Source organism: Mauremys mutica, chromosome 6, assembly GCF_020497125.1.
Source record: "Mauremys mutica isolate MM-2020 ecotype Southern chromosome 6, ASM2049712v1, whole genome shotgun sequence".
In the NCBI taxonomy this organism is placed as follows: Eukaryota; Metazoa; Chordata; order Testudines; family Geoemydidae; genus Mauremys; species Mauremys mutica.
This window is the reverse complement of record NC_059077.1, coordinates 87,586,934-87,605,040: the sequence shown is the minus strand read 5'-3', so window position 1 is coordinate 87,605,040 and position 18,107 is coordinate 87,586,934. Positions and strand designations below refer to the sequence as shown.

Genomic DNA, 18,107 nt, shown 5'->3' with positions numbered 1-18,107 from the left:
GGTGACTGTTTTTAACTTTTAAAAAATGCCATTGAAATTTTCATGAAAAGCTGAGCTACAACACATTCTTGGTTTTGGGCCTAGAGGGGATCCCTTTATCACTTTAGTCATTTCATGCTCAAGTGACTTAATACAATGAGCTCCAAAGCAACTGACACAAGCTACTGAGTAGACAATATCCATTTTAAAGTTCATCTATGCAAGTAATTGCATAATCTGCTGATAATTTCCTATCATATCAACTCCTGTTTATTTAAAAACTTACCAAGTTCCTCCTCTTCAGAAAAATCACATTGTTCTTAGCTGGACTTACCCCTGTTTCTGGGCTGTAATATTTTTTTCCCTAGATAAAGGACAGTAACTGCAGTTATTATATAGTTCATGATGGTGCCAACACGAGCAGGGTAGGCCAGGACAAACAGACCAAACACATCAAAGAAGACCACATTTCCATGCCGATAGTCAAAAGATTTGGCCAATTTATCTGATGTTGCTAAGTATTTTAGCATTCCTAAAATATTGTCACCTGTTTAAGGGGGAAAAAAGACAATATATATATATAATATGAAAATAGGAAAGACAAGAGCATAGTTCTATATATAGATGTTATAAAAAAAGAAAAATATTACATCCTAAAATTATACTTCTACATCACATTAGAAATGTGTTTAATGAATCTTTTAGCTGTCATTTCATATTTCATTACGCACAACACAAAATATTCTTCTAAACCAGGACTTCTCAAACTTCACCGCGACCCCCTTCTGACAACAAAAAATACTACGCAACCCCTAAGTCTGCCTGACTCCCACTGCCCCAGCTGGGGCGCCAAAGCCCGAGCCTCACTGCCTTGGCAGGGTAGGGGTCAAAGCCAAAGCCCAAGGGCTTCAGCTCCATCAGGGGGCCTGTAAGCTAAGCCCTGTTGCTCAGGGGCAGTGGGGCTTGGGCTTCAGCCCTGAGACCCAGCAAGTCTAAGCCAACTCTGGCGATCCCATTAAAATTGGGTTACAACCCACTTTGGGGTCCTGACCCACAGTTTGAAAACCACTGTTCTAAACCTACATAGTGATCCTTGATATAAACATCCTTGGGAACCAAGCTCTAAGCAGTGAACTGCTTTTGCTGTAACAAATTATCAAAATGAGGAGCATCAGCTTTACAACAGGGATAGGGGAAAAAACAGAAGCACACTAGGGCATCTTGCAACTGTATTACTTTAAAAAAAATAAAAAAAACCACACACACACACACACACACACACTCTTAAAACTGTTTGATCTTCATGAAAGTTATTCACAGAACTCTGCTGCTGACCCAATTCCTTCAACTAAAACCGAACAAATATTAGCTATATAATTTGTTCATAACTACAAGAGGACAACTGTTGCTTGAGTGCCTATAAAAAGATTGAGAAACAAGCCTGGAAAGAGTAAAGCTGATTTAATTCTGCTAGTCAAAGAAAGAAGACACTAATTTTGTTAATATTCCTGGTAGTGGCTAACACACACTTTTGGGTGTTGTGGTTTTTCAAAAAAATTTATTAATTACTTTTACAGATTCTTTACTTAAGTGTAAATTTATTGCTTATAAAAGGTGAAATATTGACCGACCAGGAAAGTGAATTCTCCTCTTTATCCATGGAAATAACAAAATATGGGCTGTGGCGGCATCAGAAGCTTGCCAAGACTGTCCTGCCATTTTGGTTCTGCCCTGGTTCGGGAAGGACCAGTTCTAGAGGCGGTTCAGTCTCCATGCCACCCATTTAACCCTCAGTCTCCTTGTGGAGAATATTAAACACGGATGCAAAGTATTGTGGATATTTACCCATAGGAAAATGGCCAGAGATAGATCTTTGAACAGTCCTCAGACGGAGATGAATTTGGTCACCACTGGCCTGGCCAGATTTCAATCTGAAAGAGGCTCCATAGATTGTTACAAATCACAAGCCACTGAATTCTGAGTTTTATTTCTTTTGAGGTTTACCAATGTTTAGATTATGCATCACTAATCGTTAAGAAATTTCCAATTTATAGAAGCTATGATAAGGATTAGTGGGAAAAGGAAGCAATTTCCATTTAGCCACATTCTTTATCAAATTTTTGATGGAAGTCTGAATACAAACCTGCTCTCTGAATTGAATCCGTTAGAATTCTGTCTGGTGTGTCATATTTTGTATGGTAAATGTAGCCATTTTCAATAAAAGCCAAGTCTATTCCTATGAAGATAGAAAAGGACTATGATTAAAATTACCTAAACCTAATCAAACACTTGAAAGCTTTCAGAACATTTTACAAAATAAAAAAGTTTTGTTCTACCAATGTAACCCAACAATCACTTTTGACTACTATGACTTGAACAGCTTACCACATGTAGTAAGACTGCTTAAGAACCAATTTTGTAACAGAACATGGACATATTTAATTAAAGGTATATGAAAATATTTGGTCCTTCTGTATTTTACTGTCATGTCTGGTGTTTACACACACACACACACCCCTTCCCTCTACTGTAGAAAGTCATGCCTATACCAATATTCCTGATCACCTGATTCTCTAATGAGGCTAGTCTCTAGCCTCCAAGGACAGCATAAGCCTCCTACCACCTTCCATAGTTTATTTGGAGACTGGTTGTCTGCCTGAAGCAGTGGAATATCACTCTTACCAGCCAATGGCCAAATTCTGTGCTTTCCCAACATCATCGCTAAAGATTCAGTGTGGTTCTACACAGAAAAGCAACTAGAAAATGTAATCCTAAGATTGCATGACTACCACCGCTTAACAATTCTGTGTGGTCAGTTTACAGGTAAAAAGAGATTTTTTTTTTTTGTAATTGCCAGTCCGGCAAAGTCTACCTGGGCTCCAAGAATCAAGCTGATTTCTTTCCTTCCCATGAATCACCACTAGCAGAGGTTCTGCAAGCCAAATGATGCCTTCAGTGTACCCCTGTGCAATTCATAGTGTGTACACTTACAGTAGTACCTGCATACTTAGTGCTGTCACTGATTTTGTATCACTGTAGCTGATCAAAACAAACAATTCTGTTGGTGCACAAGAAGGAATAGAATCCATTTCTCAAACACAGCTGTTTTCGCTCTGCATGGCTATCAGAAGAAAGGCAATAAAAACCTCATTTGCCACCTAATAGAGCAGATAGGTTTCTAAACACAGATGGACCCATATTAGCTATATCAGAAGGTACTTTGCTTACACAATCCATTTTGAGATTAAAAGTGTGCTTTAGAACAGTTCAGAGCATGCAGTACAATACTTTGTTTTAGCCATGCCATGTCCTTACGCGTCACTCTGTGCAGACCACTTTTCTAGAGAACAAGATACCTCAGGGTTCATTCAAAGCTAGACATATTAAAATACCTTAAATCCTCCTCCTCCTATAGAAATCTATTTTCCTTTAGCATTTGTGCCAAGTGAGATGTCATTTTGTGCTGTCTTCTCCAATTAAACCACCCATTATTTAAGTAGTTAGGAAAAAGGGATTAGTGTGAATTGTAAACTAAGGATTCAAAAGTCCCCATTCCTGACCATCTGGAGCATGACTACTGCAATGAAACTAGTAAGACTGCAGCCATAACAGTTACAAATCTAAAAGCGATGCTTCTTTTTTCCCCGTCTATCCCTTACATACATAATTTTTCTTTTAATTCTTGGTTCCAAGTGGGCTTTCTTCCCCCATTTTGAATTTAAATGCTTTAAATGTAACTATGCTATAATATATATTTGATTTCCAAGAGATTTTCCTGATTTTTAAGTAAGTAATTTTCCCCATGTGGTTGGCCCCTGTAATAGGCTCTCTTTCTCCCTGGGGGACCCATTGGTTTTATTAACACTGGTTGCAAAAACTGCCATTGCCAACTCATATGCCAGAAATGAGTAAGTTTCTGTAGCCCATATACCTGGACTGCAAGGTGACAAGGGTAGCAGCTTTCCATAACCTATACATGTGAGGTGGTATTAACCTCAGCTATAATGTAATACGGTGCTCAATGCTGTCATAGAGGAAAGCATTTTATACTTTCAAACCTGCTGTACTTTGCCAATGTGGTACCTTTTCGGTTTAAGATCAAATGTAGTTCACTATTATTAATATATTAATCCACAACTTAAAAGTCAGAGAATTTTCAGTGTGCCATGGCATTTAGCACTAATGTGCTAGAAGTCAGGGGGCTGACAGAGAATGAAGACACACTGAAATAGAGAACACTCAGGACCCTGAATGTATGCACCAAGTCTGTGTGGGACACCAAAAAACCATGAGGGTTATTTTCCTAGGGGAGAAATACACTATGTTCCTCCTAAACTTAAGCAGATACCAAGTCAAGTTTCAGTTTGGAGTTCATGGCCTAGAGCCCAAACCCTAAAACCGTTACGTGAGTGAGCATTTACAGGATTAGCCCCTTGTTATAAATCTAGATAAGGGTTAAATAATGCCCCCCATTGACAGGTTCTCTGATAACATACCTGGAATATTCCCGAAGTCCCTGTAGATACGGAAGTCTGTATCTGCAGGAATAATTCCACTCTGAAACACTTCCTGTGCCACCACAGAGGCAAAGGGATGTTTGGCTGCAAAGACATATGCTTGCACCAACCAAGGATTTTCAGGCCCTGCCAATAGAAAGCAAGGGATTTACAAAAACTGGAGAATCATATACAAGATCAAAACTAAAGGAATGAAGGCTGCTAAAAGGAGGCATCACTGGGCTTAAATATTCCTGGGAAACATCTTAATTATTTTGTAAGCAGGTCTACCTGATATGAAGGAGTAGATTCTGAACCTATCTACCCCAAAACCAAGCAAATACTCAAAGAAGAACTAGGCACATTCAATTACATCTAGCCAGTCTCTGGATTAAGTATCAGTGTTCACCCATAAAAACAGACCTGAATGGAAAACTGTTTTCTTCTGTGTTGCCACAGTTTCTCCCTTAAATAAGTTTCATGCTGCTCCTTAGTTAATCTCTCAAATATGTTGCTGTGTGAGAGCATAAGATTGAGAGTAAGGACTGTAAACCAGATTGGAAGTGGACGGGAAGAGAGAGAAAACTGAAGTTTTATCAGGATCATATCTATATCATATTGAGTGAGAGCCATGACCTCTATGATTTAAAAAAAAAAAAAACTGACTTGTAGGGTTTTTCATGTCATTGTCCTTCATTCCAACCAGACCACTTCTTAATGCATTCATTTACAAATATTCTCTATACATCCAGCATAATGGAATACTAGTAACTAAGAAGAGGTCATGAAAAATATGGGAAATTTCTCTATTTTTTAAAAATTAATACAAAAGTGATCAGGGAAATGGAGTCACACTTTTTTTTTGGCCACAGGGTCTGAAAGGGCTAATTTCTATCATAGGGCAGAGGGAAAGTAATGAAGTGGCTGCGTGTGCATCAGTAGGCATATGCATGATCAAGCAAGAACCATCAACATATGAATGGTGTTACCGTGGAGGTATAATGGAAGACCAACAGCCGATTTCAACTTTTAATGACTGCCAGCCAAGGCAGGCTGAACATGTGAAAGAAGTGTGACTGGAGCTTGAAACAAAGAACTGAGGCCTTGTCTACACTACAAGACTATTTCGAATCAACTTAGTTCGAATTTGTGGATTCGACCTTATGAAGTTGAATTTGTGTATCCATACTAAATACACTAATTCGAATTTCTGAGTCCACATTCACGGGGCCAGCGTCGACTTTGGAAGCGGTGCACTATGGGAAGCTATCCCACAGTTCCCGCAGTCCCCGCTGCCCATTGGAATGCTGAGTAGAGCCCCCAATGCCTGCTGGGGGGAGAAATGTGTCGAGGGTGGTTTTGGGTAAGTGTCGTCATTGAACCGTCAATCACAACCTCCCTCCCTCCCTCCTTGAAAGCGCCTGCGGGCAATCTGTTCGTGCACTTTTCTGGTCAGTGACAGCGTGGACGCCACAGCACTGCAAGCACGGAGCCCGCTGCGATCATCGCCGTTTTCTCCTCCTCGCACTTTATCGTCCACCTCTTCCACAGTCAGCTGATGAGAAATTGGGCTACTTTTCAATGGTGCTGCAAGCACTGGGGGACCATAGGGGACGTTTTACAAACATCAACGTCGGGTGGCCGGGCAAGGTTCATGATGCGTGTGTTTTCAGGAACTGTGGGCTGCTCAGACGCCTTCAGGAAGGTAGTTTCTTCCCGGACCACGAAATAACTGTTGTGGATGTGCAGATGCCTATAGTCATCCTCGGGGACCCAGCCTGCCCGCTAATGCACTTGCTCATGAAGCCCTATACAGGCGCCTGGGACAGCGACAAGGAACTCTTCAAATACCAGCGAGCAGCGAGCAGCGTGACCTGTGACTGTTCAATTTCTTTACAGAGAAGCTGAACCTGCCCCTGTTTCTTTACCCAGTTACTGTTGACTCTCCTCTTCGGTTACATACCCCGTTCACCCCGTTACCCCCACTTCCAGCACACGTGTAAAAATAAAATACATGTCCCATTATTACTTAACAAAGGTTTCTTTATTCATGACTTTTCGTGAAAGGGTTGAAACTGGGACGCAGGCTGTGCTGGGTAGGGTGTGCGGTGATGTAAAGACCGCCTCTAAACTCAAGGAATGACAGGCTCCTGCTCCTAGAGCGGTCCGCAGTGCCGGAATGCTTCTTTCAACGGAGCCTGCCATCCCTCTTTATGGAATTCTGTGTGCGGGCGGATATGTGACCTTGTGGTGGAGGAGGACGGATACAGATTCCTCAGCTGCGTGACTCTGCGGTCCAGGACAAGGACCGCTGTATAAGATCTGTAACCGCCCTCCCCCGCTGCAAAGTCACATCTCCCCCGCCCACACAGATCCTGGAAACCACCTCCAAAAACCGACCAGGGTGCCTACTGACTGCACCGTGTGTGTGACCCGCTGCTGATCCTGCCCCCGTGTCTGTACCCTGGGAAAGGTGACTGTCCTATGCAATTAACCACCCCCTTCCCCACGCCCCCCATTCAAACACAGTCTTCTTTGAAAAAACATAACGGAAACAGTAATTAACAGCAAAGCATTTTTATTAATTAAGTAGACAGTTAGGGGATGGGACTGGGATTGGGACTACTGTGAGTCTGGAAGTGAAGGACTTCGGCAAATGTAGGGTATGAGAGCTTTTGGGTACTTGAGCACTGTGCTGTGGTGCAGTGACAGTATTCACGTCCCCGGCCGCCCCTCCTCCTGATTATTTTCGGTGAGGGGGGTATGGGACTTTGTGGCGGGGGAGTGCGGTTGCAGATACACTGCAGGGTGTCTCTGTCCTCCTGCGGTCCTGCAGAACATCCACAAGGCGCCTGAGCGTGTCCGTTTGCTCCCTCACTAGTCCAAGCAGCGTTTCAGTCGCCTGCTTGTCTTCCTCACGCCACCTCTCCTCCCGTTCGCTGTGTGAGCGCTGGCACAGAGAGACGGTCTCCCTCCACTGGCTCTGCTGGTCCGCCTCTGCTAGGTAGCAGCCCATACGTTCCTCGAACATCTTGTCCCTTGTCTTTTTCTTTCGCCGCCTAATCTTTGCCAGCCTCTGCGAGGGGGATGCTGTGGCAGGTCTGGAGACAGTGGAAGCTGTGAGATGGGAAACAGGGAGTGAATTCCTTGCAAAGATACATTTTTGCGAACAATTAACTGAGTCTAGGCTGTCTCTGTGAATTCTGGGTTGAGACCCCTGTGCCTGCTGGGGCAGAAATCATTTTCGCGGTGGATTCTGGGTAAATGTCGCCAGTCATTCCTTCCTCCGGGAAAGCAACGGCAGACAATCATTTCAAGCCCGTTTTCCCAGAATTGCCCTGGCATACGCCATAGCGTGGCAACCATGGACACTGTTTTGCCTTTTGTGTATGTCACCGTATGTGTACTAGATGCCGCTGACAGAGGCGGGCCAGCAGCGCTACACAGCAGCATGCTTTTGCTTTTGCATGACAGCAGAGATGGTTACCAGCCATATTGTACCATCTACCATACCATAAATTGGTAATAAGATGGGCATGGTTACCTGTCCTTTTGCACTGCCCCATTTGGTGCTGTCATAAGTGCCCCTGGCCGAGCAGCCAGAGGCGCAAAAGCAAAAATTGGGAATGACTCCCTGAGTCAATCCCTCCTTTTTGGTATCTAAAAATAGAATCAGTCCTGCCTAGATTATGGGCAAGTGTACTAGAGAACCACTGTATCATAGAACCAGAGAGCACAGCTGCTCTGTGTCCGATCCTGCATAAATTATGAGCTGTATGCTATTCACAGGGGGTGCTCCTGCAACAACACCACCTGTTCATTCCGTTCTTACCCCAGCCTTCCTGGGCTACCATACCATTGTCCCCCCACTTGTGTGATGAAGTAATAAAGAATGCAGGAATAAGACACAGTGACTTGTTTGTGAGAAATGAGTGGAAGGAAGCCTCCAGCTGCAATGATAGTCCAGGCAGGACATTAAGGAGTGTGGATGAAGGAGCCCATCATCCCTCTGCTAGTCCAGGGGCAATTGAATCTTTTATTTACAATGAAGGGTGGGGGCTGATGGAGCTCAGCCCCCTGTTGCAATGATGAGGACGGTTACCAGCCATATTGCACCATCTGCCATCAAAAATTAGGGACAGGCGCCCTTGATCGACCTTACTGATGCTAGTCGGCATGGTTACCAGCCCTTTTGCACTGCCCCATGTGCCAATAGGCTGATGATGAGGACGGATTTCCATCGTTTTGTACCATCAGCCATCCATAGCGTGGGGGAGCAAGGATGTTGGTGTTGAGTGCTGCACCATCGCGTCTATCTGCAGCATTCAGTAAAGATAGGGTGACATGTAAAAGAGTCAACAGAGGATTGTTTTCACTTCTGGTGGTGGGTGGGGTGTGTGCGCAAATTGCCGAACTATGCCCTGACCCACCGCAGACACTGTGTTTGACCCTAGAAGCATTTGGAGCTCATCCAAGAATGCAAATACTTTTCGGAGACAGCAGGAACTGTGGGATACCTTGCGTCCTCATTCCCCCCTCCCTCCATGAACGTCCATTATATTCTTTGGCTTTCCGTTACGCTCGTCACGCAGCTGCGTGCTGAGTCTGTGCTATGCCGTCTGTCCGTAGATTTTTTTAAAATACTTTGGACCAGGCGTAAAATTACAGTAATTACCCTAATTAGATGCAGGAGTCTCCGAGCGAGATCACCCTGAGGAGGGTCACTGAAGGAGATAGAGAGCGCATGCTGCGTGAAAGCTAGCACGAACCAGGGCCCGATGCAGCCGTGCTCGGGGAGGCAGTGCTCCCTGAGTACCTCATGAAAGCCTTGCGCGGAAAACTGTGCTACCACGGAGCACCCAATAAGGCAGCTCTCCCCAGGAACCTCCTGCTGATGCTTTTCGATTAACGCAAGGAGAGCTTCGTGGAGATCTCCAAGGATGATTTTTGTTCTATCCCCATATCTAGAGAGACCTCCTTTTCACACAGTTAAGATTGCTGTTATATTAAGAATAAAAGTTAACATGGTTAAAGCACTTACCGACTGCTCCTTCCCCTGATTCAGGGTCCGGGTTAATGGCCGGGGAGGGTTGTTGGGGGATCTCCGTGACGGTGATGAATAGATCCTGGCTGTCGGGGAAACCAGCGTTGTAAGCGCTCTCGCCTGCCTCGTCCTCCACAAACCCTTCCTCATCTTCCCCGTCCGCGAACATCACCGAGGAACTGGCCGTCGACACTGTTCCATCGTCAGAGTCCACGGTCACTGGTGGGGCAGTGGTGGCAGGCTCCGTAGCGTCCGTTTGCCGCTTTGATTTTTTGGTAGCCTTGTCTGGGGTCCTTGATTTTCACGCGGCGCTGCGTTGCATCCCGGCTGTATCCTCTGTCTCTCATGGCTTTGGAGACCTTCTCGTAGGTCTTCGCATTCCCTGTTTTGGAGCGCAGCTCCGAAAGCACAGACTCCTCGCCCCACACACCGATCAGATCGAAGAGTTCCCAGTCAGTCTATGCTGGGTCCCTCTTTCTATTCACAGATAACATGAACTCCTCTGCTGGAGAGCTCTGCATCGTTGCAGGTGCTGCGGAGCTCGCCCCGATGTCCAGCCAGGACGTCAGATTCAAAGTGCCCAGACAGAAAAATGAATTCAAATTTTCCCGGGTCATTTCCTGTGTGGCTGCTCAGAGCATCGAAGCTCGGACTGCTGTCCAGAGCGTCAACAGAGTGGTGCACTGTGGGATAGCTCCCGGAGCTACTAAGTTCGATTTGCATCCACACCTAGCCTAATTCGAGCTAGCCATGTCGAATTTAGCGTTACTCCACCTGTCGGGGTGGAGTACCAAATTCGAACTAAAGAGCCCTCTAGTTCGAATTAAATGGCTTCCTGGTGTGGACGGTTGAGCGGTTAGTTCGAATTAACGCTGCTAAATTCGAATTAAAGTCCTAGTGTAGACCAGGCCTGAGATGTTAGACTATAATAAGAATGCTACGGCCCAGTGCAGTAGAGAGTGAAATCCTAGATGTTTGGGCAAGACATGCACTCTATGCTGCAGCACACACATGTAGGTATATTAGAATGGTAAAGCAAAGCCTAAGGACCTAAATATTATATTACAGTTGACTAATAAATGCTATCTTGTTTTGAAATGGCTGTCCTGTGTTGCTGCAAACATTTGCTCATTGCAGACCTCCCAAGAGGGCAAGTCTCTAATAGGGGTTTGAGCTCTTTTGGACCTGCTGAAGGAGTCATGGGGGGAGGGGGGGGGAAGGTGTTGAAGCCAAGGACCCAGTCTTGGAGTAGCTGAGTGGAAGGGCTGTCTCCTGTAAAAAGGGAGGCCTAGGGAAAAGACAATTACACTCCCAGAGACACCATATAAAGGCTGGTTGGAGGCATAGAGTGCTTTGTGGATCCATGACACATGATAATCAATTTTATTGTAAATCCTTCTCTTCTCATCATTTCCTAAGGGAAATTTATATGCTTTTATGACCTTCTTATTTTTAAACTAAAATGTTTCCCATGACAAGCAACCAGCCTTAATCACAACTGTATCAGTGATTAGATACAATTATAGGTTCAACATAAAACAGTAAGGATTACTGCATATCTCCAGTTCACAATGCTCAAATCCCATTTTCCCATGCAACAAACACTAATCTCAGTGTTTAAAAACAAGTTAAAGCCCTTTCATCATGAGAGATTAAAGTCAATCTAAAATAAACTGTTTGAAAACTGTAAGGATTTAATGTAAGATTGCTAATGTCATTCAGTAAATCTCTTAAAACATCACCGTATAAAAGATTCAAGTAGTATACAAGTCTTTACCTGTGACGTTATTACGAACAAGGATTTTTAAAATTGTATGAATTGTATTAATTTATTTTTCACTATTTAAACCATTTTTACTGTTTATACTTTGTTCATTTTGGACACTGAAAATAAGCTAGCATGGTGTCCTATGTTTTAGCAAAGCACCGAGCCCATTTTAGCACACCTTAGGAAGGAAGTTAGCCAAGGTGGCTTTAAGCCTAGTGTTGCCAATCCTCCAAGATTGTCCTGGAGTCCCCAGGAATTAAAGATTAAACTTTAATTAAAGATTATGTCATGTGATGAACCCTCCAGGAATAAATCCAACCAAAATTTGCTCCCCTATTTAAACCATGTTTACACCCAACCCCTATCTTGATGCTAGTTCTGCACCATGAAGACTCCAACATGGATTTGAGCACCCTCAGGGGCTGGCTCCATAGCCCAGGAGCCACTACCATGGCTCTACATCACTTTAGGTTTCCCCAGGCAAAGGGGATTCTTCAATTGGCAGGTTTACGGATTCTTCACACCATCAGAACAGCATAGAGCAGACAGAGGTACTGGGGAATTTAGCACTGTGGTCCCTACCACAACTTAAAAAAAAAAATCTCTCACTTGATTACAATCAGTTTCACTTTCTGACTCTTGTGCAATAGCACAGTGATGCAGTGTTTGACCTACACACTCTTCTGGAGAGGTTTTAATCCAAGATGAAAGGATGGTTTGATTAAGGTTTTACAAAAGCCTCCTCCTGCCCCCAAACCAAAATCCTTCCTAATCTGGGCCTAAAACTACACAGTCTCTTTTTATAATGTATAAATCTAAGTAACTCTTTAGGACATATTGTTGATCAATAAACATTTATATAGCAGTAGCACATAGACCCCTCAATTAATTTGGGCCCCCTGGTGCTAGCCACTGTACAAAAATGACAGTTCCCACCCCAATCCACCTATGAGATTTCTTTAAAAAAAAAATGATATCACAGGCAGAGGAGATAAACAAGGATGGGGAAGACAGGATAACAGATAAATATCACATGAGCACAATTAGCCATTTAGTAGCAGTGACTACAGCTCACCACTTTCCTAGTCATTATCAGGCTGTAATTTTCCTAGCCATTATCAGGCTGTAATCAGGCAAGTTTTGAAGACGGTAAGGTGGCAAGCAGCTTTATAGATTTTGACTCTGAGCTTTTTCCCCCACTCATAAGATGAAGTACGAGAGAGAAAGCCTGAAAGTGCTCGGACAGTCAGGCAATCAAGGCTGGCATCATGGTCAAAGTGGTGCCAAGAGATGACCTTGTGATAACAGCCTGGCTAAGTAGGTTGGGGGAAAGTTGTAGAGGACTTTGAAAGTAAGGACAATACGTTTTTCCTTGATGCACTGGAAGAGGAGATGCCAGTCAAGGGACTTCAGATGGGCCTGACAGAGCAGTGAGCCAGGAAGGGTATCTTAGCAGTCACATTCTGTATAGATTTGAGTGGGGGAAGCTGCAGGCTTCAGTGCCAGAAAGGTGGTATTAACAGTAATCATGGCAGAAGATGATCACGGCATGGACTAGAGTTTTAGCAGTGTGAGCAAAGAGGAAATGTAGGATCTTGGAGATGCTGTACAGGAAGAATCAGCAAGGTTTAGACATGTTGGTCAAAGGAGAGGGCTCAATCGAAGAAGATGCCAAGGTTATAAGCTTCAAAGACAGAGAAAAGATGACTATGTAGTTCACTGTGATAAAAAAAAATGGGGGAGAGAGAAGGGCTTTTGAGAAGTTCAAGAATTCACTGAAACACATGTTTTTCTACTCTTCCCCTCAGTCAGCTCTTTAAAGCAGTTACAAGTTGGATTAATTTTTTTTTTTAAAATTAAATCTACATACCACTGACTTTGTGCTACAAACTGTTAGCACCATAGCAACATGTACTGGAAACAGTCAATACCATCGTAAATAGTCACCACTTATTGAAATCTCATGTCACTCTTAATGGAAGAGCCCTGTCAGATCATTCAGTCCATCTCTTTCACTTCCAATCAGTACTGTTCCCTACAGAACAGTTTCAAGAGCCATATCTTGCTCGCATTGAAGTCAGTTAGGGTGTTATCATTACATTCTACTGGAGGACTGAGAACTAATTTCACGTTTGAATATCTAAAGTGACAGGAGCAATTAACTCTCCTTAGAAGTAACATAAAGGGTGAACTAGTGGCACAATAGCACAAGGTTTTTCGAAATGCCCTTCTTCGTTTTAAAACTCCTTCCAGAAATGCCTCTCTCTGTGTCTCTCCAGACTAGACTAATAATCTTATACTGAAATCATGGCATTGGTTGTGACAAAGGGCCCTCTTGGCTACTTCCAGCACACAGAGCACTTCTGCAGTGATTCACCTGGCTTTTTGCTTGTTGATCTTGTAAATACTTTCCTGTTTAGTACAGAAGTTTGTTGATGGCCAGCACTTCAGAAGATTAAATTAATTTAAACAAGTCAACAACACTTTTTAAATGCTGTTTTGAACACCACTATTGTCAAAGCATTTTTTCAAGAACCATTTCTCTATATGCATTTAATTATCAATGTAATACCTGGAAAGGAAGTAAGAGACATAATGGTTTGAAAATGCATAACAAAGTAAATCACTTTCCCCTAAAGGAGTATTTCTTACTTCATCTGAAGGGTAGTAATATTTAACCTTCATTTAGTACTTTAGATCTTTAAAGCAATGTATAAACTTCTACCAAATCCTCAAAACTCTTGAAGAGGTATTAGCAGTATTAATCTCCCACTTCACTGACTGGGAAATAGATTAAGTAATACGGTGATGACAACATAGTGAGTCACTGGTAAAACTGGGAACAGTTCTCAGACATTCCTGACTTCCTGTCTCAGGTTCATTACTCTACCCCAGTGGTCTTCAAGCTGGGGTATGCAGAGGTCTTCCAGAAGCTACATCAACTCATCTAGATACTTGCCTAGTTTTACAACAGGCTACATGAAGAGCACTAGCGAAGTCAGTACAAACTAAAATTTCATACAGACAATGACTTGTTTATATTGTTCTATATACTACACAGAAATGTAAGTACAATATTTATATTCCAATTGATTTATTTTATAATTATATGGTAAAATGAGAAAGTAAGCAATTTTTCAGTAATAGTGTTCTCTAACATTTTTGTCTGATTTTGTAAGCAAGTAGTTTTTAAGTGAGGAAGCTTGGGGGTACACAAGACAAATCAGACTCCTGAAAGGGGTACAGTGGTCTGGAGAGCTTGAGAACTTCTGCTCTAACCAACACTTAATTCAAGAGCTCCTTTAATGTAATAACTGGATATACAGGAGTCATTTATAATGTGTATAGTCATTAAAATGACAACACAGTAGCATGGATTAATGCACTCAAGCACAGCAAGTTCCTTAGGCAGATATCAAGTAATTCTTAGGAAAAATAAGTGTCAGTGCAGGAATCTGAATATTTTGATATGTTTCATATTTTAGGGCTTTGTTTTGACTGTCTCCTTTTCAATGCTTTGGGACCCCTCCTCCCCACTACATAAGGATATGTTTGGGAGACTCCTCCGCTCCCACATTATTTCTCCAGCAATGTGTCAAATTCATTGTTTTGAAAAACTCTCTACTGAAGTTTTCCGTAGAAGCAATAAATAAACTGGTGCAGCAGAGGGAAATCTGCAGCCCAACCAGGACACAACAGAAATTTATCACGAGCCCATTTATATTTCTGCAGAGCTGTGGTCAGCAGAAAGCTCTGGAAAGAACCAGGTCTGTGCTTCCAACAAAAAAAACAAAATGCACTCATTTAAAATGTTAGGAAGTACAGCAGCAGGATTATCCCACCATTCCACTGATCTGTTTGGTACCAACTACTTCAACACAAAATGAAACTACAACTGCTGCTATTAAAGCCCCAGTTGTGCTGCAGAGGATTTCTTGCCAGTGAATTTCACAGCATAAAACAGTTTTTTTGTTAAAAAAAAAAAAAAAAAGAAGAGTTAGATGGAATTTTAAAGGATCCCAAAGTGTATTTTATGGTTAAAAATTTAAGGTTGACAGATGAGAGCCAGGAAACCAAGATTAAAGCCAATATTCCATTTAAAATTAATTATGGAAAAAAGTACAAAAAATTGGCATTAAGAAGATATGTTGCCTCATGTCTTCACAATGACTGTCTCTGCTTGTGCCACAGCCTTCAGGTAATTAAACCTGTTCAATAGTTTGTTATCTGTAAGGTAAGGATATGATGGAGATTCTGCATGGTGTGAAATGTATTCTCATCGACCTCATGGGTTATTTTCAATATTCTTTAAGAAGTTTGTTTCTAATAAGAAAGCTTTAGTTTGTTTTTTGTTCTATATAAAACACAACCAACTCATGTATACAAGTGGGAAATGTAATGCATGATCATACCTGTTTGAAACACAAGCTCTTTCCCTCCTACACCTGCTGCCTCCAGGTTAATAAATGCTCTAATCGACTTGGCCCAGCGGTGTTGTGTAATGAAGCCATGACTAGCCTTGACAGGAAGCAAAGAAGATATAGGTCAAATATCTTTAAGACAAAGCCTAGAAATTGTTTTCCAAAAGAGGCACCTAGAATTAAGATTTTGACAGGGAAAGGACATAGGTGCATTCAGGTGAAGTCAGAAGTTTGAGAGCACAGGGAAGAGAAGCCATCAACATAACAGAATTCACTCATCTGCATCCATGACACCACCACCACATGTCTCCTCTTTCTTCATGCCCTCAAAACCCTTATGTTCATGCTCACTGTTTCGTGTCAAATCCAAATATTTAATATGTATATCATTACATACTAGAGAGTCCAATCAGCCAGGCCCTTTACAAACACAGACACACAGTGTTTATCTCAGAGAGCTTACATGCCTACAAACAATAGTTTAGCACAGTTTACAATCCGGTTTTGTAATAACAAAATAAATTTAGCTAATTATTACTGATTATCATGAATGCAACAGGTTCTCTACTATGGCTTACTAACCAAACTGTTCCACCTGAATTATAAATGAAGAACCACATAACAATACACAGACTTCCATAACAGTACACTAGTATGGTTAGACTTGTAGTGTAAATGTAAATTGAACACTAAGACTACTGTACACTTCCAGAATAATGTAAAAAAGTTACCTTAATCTAAGTGAGAATCATGCCTGTAGAGTAAATGAGCCTTTAGAGTTACAAGGTCTGTTAACTGTCACCAATAGAAAGTTATACAGCATTAAAATACTTTTTCAGGGGCGGGCAAAGGAGGAAACGAATGGCCCAACCGTGACAGAAGACACTTTAACGCAAACAAATAAAATAATCAATTTGCACTTCTGTAACGTCTGTCATAGGAAATCAAAACATTTACAAATATTAAGTATTTCAGCCATCTGAAAACAAGTCTAAATGATGCACAGTTTTTTAAACTCAACGTCACACCAATGAGAGGTAGAGCTGGGAGTAGAAGATTCTCAGTCCTCTGAGCTGAGCAACACATGATGCTGCATCTTACTTGCAACACTTAGGAACCTACTCATTAAGGCAACATTGTGAGCATTCATAATTCAGGTATAAAATTAACTTTAAGTAGCAAGTAGCTTTTCCTCAGATAATTAAAAAGCAGATTAACATCTGTAACTGACATTTAGACTTGTAAAATACAAGTTATACCTATAATTACCTATAAGTTATACCTATAATTATTATTTTCTTTGTCAATCATGTTTAATTCAGGGTTCTGATTATGCATGTTTTATAAATCTGGCATACTAATTAATCTTACCTGCAAGATATTTTCTTCTGCGCCATTGAAAAGGAATATGACAGCATGTTGCAAGGGATCAGATGATTTTGAGAGAGTGTTCAGTATTTCAAGCATCACTGAGCAACTAACAGCATCATCACTGGCACCTTAATAAGTGGAACAGAGCAGCTAATGTGAGATATTTAACATGGTTAAGACCTGTGCCCTCAACTTGACCCTTAACTACTCAAACATATTTAAAGCGTACATCATCCACCTCATTTTTGAAAACCTAATATTATTACAAGTGACACGTCATAACACTACAACAAAGATTTTTAAAAAATGTATTATTCCTCACTAATTTTATTCAGACTATACACAATGTGCAAACAAATGAAGTTTCAGTGTTTCCCCTTGCATAATCAGTTTCCTGTATTTGCACAAGTCCTTTACAGCAATGACAAAGAAAAAAACATTTAAAAGCAAAAACTGCCAAGTAGACTGGAAAGATATAGTATTTAAGATTTAAAAAAAAAGTTAAAAGTAAACTGAACAGATTTAAAGTCAAGTGTGTTCCTTTAATATTTATGTTCTGATATTTTCATAATAAATTATATTAATTGTACCTACAGCGATATTAGATAAATCTATGCAAAAAATAGTGCTAGAGGAAACAGTGTAAAATGGTTTTAAAATACTGGACCAAACATTCATTCTTCTCTTAAAATAAAAAGTTTCAAGTATTATTTTAAAAGCACTTGTGTAATAATCCAGCTTCTGATGTGAGTTAGCTTTTGGCATATCACCACGCTGCACAAGTAAAGTAATCTTTAAGTCTGTGGGTTGTTTATCCTTAATCATTACATGAACAAACATTGACATACAGCAGTGGTTCCCAAACTGGGGTTCGTGAAATGTATTAGGGGGTTCTCAGAAAAAAAATCTGTAATGGCGGTCAGAGCCGTCCCTAGGGACCCCAGACGGGAGGGCCAGCAGCCCGAGCCCTGTGGAGCGCTGGACCAGCAGCCAGGACCCCAGGCGTGCAGGCGGCAGCTGACACCCTG

General features: G+C 41.8%; 1 protein-coding gene across 4 annotated transcripts in view; it reads right to left on the bottom strand.

Moving 5' to 3' along the window:
- The window catches only part of ERMP1 (endoplasmic reticulum metallopeptidase 1), a 46,820-nt gene that overhangs the window by 13,990 nt on the left and 14,723 nt on the right, over positions 1-18,107 (bottom strand). For 3 of the 4 annotated variants that reach the window (XM_045020488.1, XM_045020486.1, XM_045020489.1), the window contains exons 3-7: positions 17,080-17,207; positions 15,700-15,805; positions 4,476-4,622; positions 2,123-2,215; positions 314-526 (exon numbers count right to left, since the gene is read on the bottom strand). In XM_045020488.1, the coding sequence (XP_044876423.1) occupies positions 314-526; positions 2,123-2,215; positions 4,476-4,622; positions 15,700-15,805; positions 17,080-17,207 (687 nt within the window). The remainder of the gene's footprint in view (positions 1-313; positions 527-2,122; positions 2,216-4,475; positions 4,623-15,699; positions 15,806-17,079; positions 17,208-18,107) is intronic. The other variant, XM_045020487.1, reaches the window with a different exon arrangement.